This window comes from Buceros rhinoceros, unplaced genomic scaffold, assembly GCF_000710305.1.
Source record: "Buceros rhinoceros silvestris isolate BGI_N320 unplaced genomic scaffold, ASM71030v1 scaffold5949, whole genome shotgun sequence".
NCBI lineage: Eukaryota > Metazoa > Chordata > Aves > Bucerotiformes > Bucerotidae > Buceros > Buceros rhinoceros.
The window spans coordinates 1-2559 of record NW_010430830.1 but is presented as its reverse complement, the minus strand read 5'-3'; the positions used below and the strand labels follow the sequence as shown (position 1 = coordinate 2559).

The 2559-nt window shown below is 51.9% G+C and overlaps 1 protein-coding gene across 1 annotated transcript in view; it reads left to right on the top strand.

Moving 5' to 3' along the window:
• Positions 1-319, top strand: part of F9 (coagulation factor IX) — a 16052-nt gene extending 15733 nt beyond the window's left edge. The window contains exon 9 of the mRNA XM_010143158.1: positions 1-319. This exon is cut by the window's left edge and continues 3 nt beyond it. Within this exon, the coding sequence (XP_010141460.1) occupies positions 1-319 (319 nt within the window).
• The last annotated feature ends 2240 nt before the right edge of the window (positions 320-2559 follow it).

Genomic DNA, 2559 nt, shown 5'->3' with positions numbered 1-2559 from the left:
GGGCAGCGTGCTCTTTCGTGGCCGGCCGGCCACCGTCCTCCAGATCCTCAAGGTGCCCTTTGTTGACCGGCCGACCTGCCTCAAGAGCACCTCCACCACCATCCTGGACAACATGTTTTGCGCAGGCTTCTCGTCCGGGGGCAGTGACACCTGCGGGGGGGACAGCGGAGGTCCCTACACCACCGAGATTGAGGGCACCTGGTTTCTCACAGGGATCACCAGCTGGGGCGAGGAATGTGCCAAGCCAGGTAAATATGGCATCTACACCAGGGTCTCCAAGTACCTGAGGTGGATAAAGGAGAAGACAAGGCTTACCTAACCCATGGGAGGTTACGCCGTGCTGGGGGATGGACTGCTTAGTTGAAGAGAGACCGTAGCAATCCTCGTGTTTTCCAGAAATCATTGCATTATAATAACCACTTCTAAATGAACTAACGTCTGCTCTTGAAAGGCAAAAGTTGAGAGAACGCAGTGGAAATGTGGGAATAAGGAAATAAAAAGCCCTCTTAATTATTACCCATGGCTGCATTCCTGACTGCGCTGGCACTGCTGAGGTGGTGTAGATCCCCAAATCCTGAAGGCAGACACTGGTGTGGATGAGCTGGGGCACGGCTCACACATGCCCCGGGCCAGCATGCCGCCAACACTGCCCGCGGCTGCCGCACAGCACCGCGGGCAAGAGGAGCTCGGCAGGCCCCCCTGCAGCACAAGCCACAAGGGAGGTGGAAACACAAAGCGTTTGCACCTGCAGCAAACTCTGGGCCAGATGTTTTCATGTGAGCCAGGCTGGGATGGATCACGGGCAGCAGGAAATTCTTCTGCTTTAGGACAGCATAAAACTGGCTGCATAATGAGCTAAAATCTGTACAAAACTCATCTAAAGGTAGCGGCAGGCTTTATGCTAACGATTTCTGTGAGCCTTGCTAGGCGTATAAAGAGAACTGCTCAGTGCGCCTTACCTGTCCTGGTCTCTTCAGCAATCGTTGAATTAGAGACCAGGGCCATGAGTGCTGCTGGTGGTGATGGAGACAGAGCACTGGCCTCTCCAAACAAGCTTGTGGGATGTCCCCTGAGTGTGGACAGCACGGGAGACCCCAGTGTCTGGTCCGAGGGGGTGGCAGAAACCTTGCTGGGAGGTGCCTGCCCTGTGCCTGGGGTGGGTGCTGACACCGAGACACGGAGAAGGGGAGGTGGCATCCCAGGGGAGGCCAGGCTGGGCAGAGGTCCTGTGCTGGGCTGCCCCCTTTGGGCTTAATTCGGCTCCCGACTTGAAGGGAAGGGAATAATCCCAGAGGAAGGGACATTCACGTCTGGTCAGTGCTGGTTCAGCTGGTATCGCCTCCCATGGAAAACTCCAGGAAAAAGACCCAGGGAAACAGCGTGGCCTTTGGGAACTGCTCCGTGATGCCCAGTGTGGGCAGCTTGTGTACAGGCTTTCCCATGCCGCAGGCACCGCGCTCACCACCACAGCATGTTCCCAGGAACAGAACCCCACTGACGGGGGTCTCCTACCCGCCACCTGGTGAGCTGTGCCCCCAAGACCACCTCTCCCCCCACACCACCTGGCAAAGGGCTGTTGATGCCTGCACAGCCCCCTCGGCCCCATGGCCCGGGTGTCCCTCCTGCCAGCGCTGCCTGGCGCTGGGATGCAGGAGAGGCTGGGGATGGAGACACCCTGCGCCAGGGCAGGATCACAATAGCTGCTATTTCAGATGTCAGGATGAGCGCTAAGGTGCCTCTCCCAATTTCACTGCTGCTACATCCAGCTAGAAGCTAATCGGATCACCTGCCATGGCTTATTTTAAAATCAAAATGCATGGGAGAAGGTTATATTTGTTCCAAAGAAATTAAATACAACCAGCACTGTGAGAATTTTTTTTTTCCTCTGGAGTTATAGCAGAAGTGTTCTTGGACAGAATTGCAAGTTCTCGAAGGAATTTATTTAACAAGTTTTTAATCATTAAATATAGATTTAACACATTTTTTACAGGTACATATACAGGTTCATTTAAACTTGCAGTAAGAGAAAATTCTCCCCTGTAATTTATACATGTACATGAAGAGCCTCGTTTGACAGCATACGTAAGGTACCATACCATGTCGTGTGCAAAGTCTCAAATGTTAAAAACCTCAGACTGTACATTCAGGTTTGCAGAACTTATCAACCTCATAAATTAATAAAAGCTCAGATTTAAAACCATGGAAGAGAAAAAAGATTAAAACCAGTTAATATGCAATGTGTGCTACGTTTGAGACAGATATTTACAGTTGTACCTCAAAAGGTGTTCTGTTACCACAAGAATTGTTACCACTATAAACAGCCCCAACAGTAACTTAAGAGACTCCCATTTTTCCACCTAGCAAGTGCCTGGTGACCAATTTTAAAGCAGATAGAAATAACCTTCAGTGACTTAAATCCTCTCTGCTGTGATTGCCAGTGGCTGAAGAACACTGGGGTCTTTCCAGGTCTTGCAGCGTTGCTCGGTTCAGGCTCAGCTGGTCACATTTTTGGGGGTGTACGGGGGTTACCTGCAATCCCGGCCCACCCCCGTGGCGGGG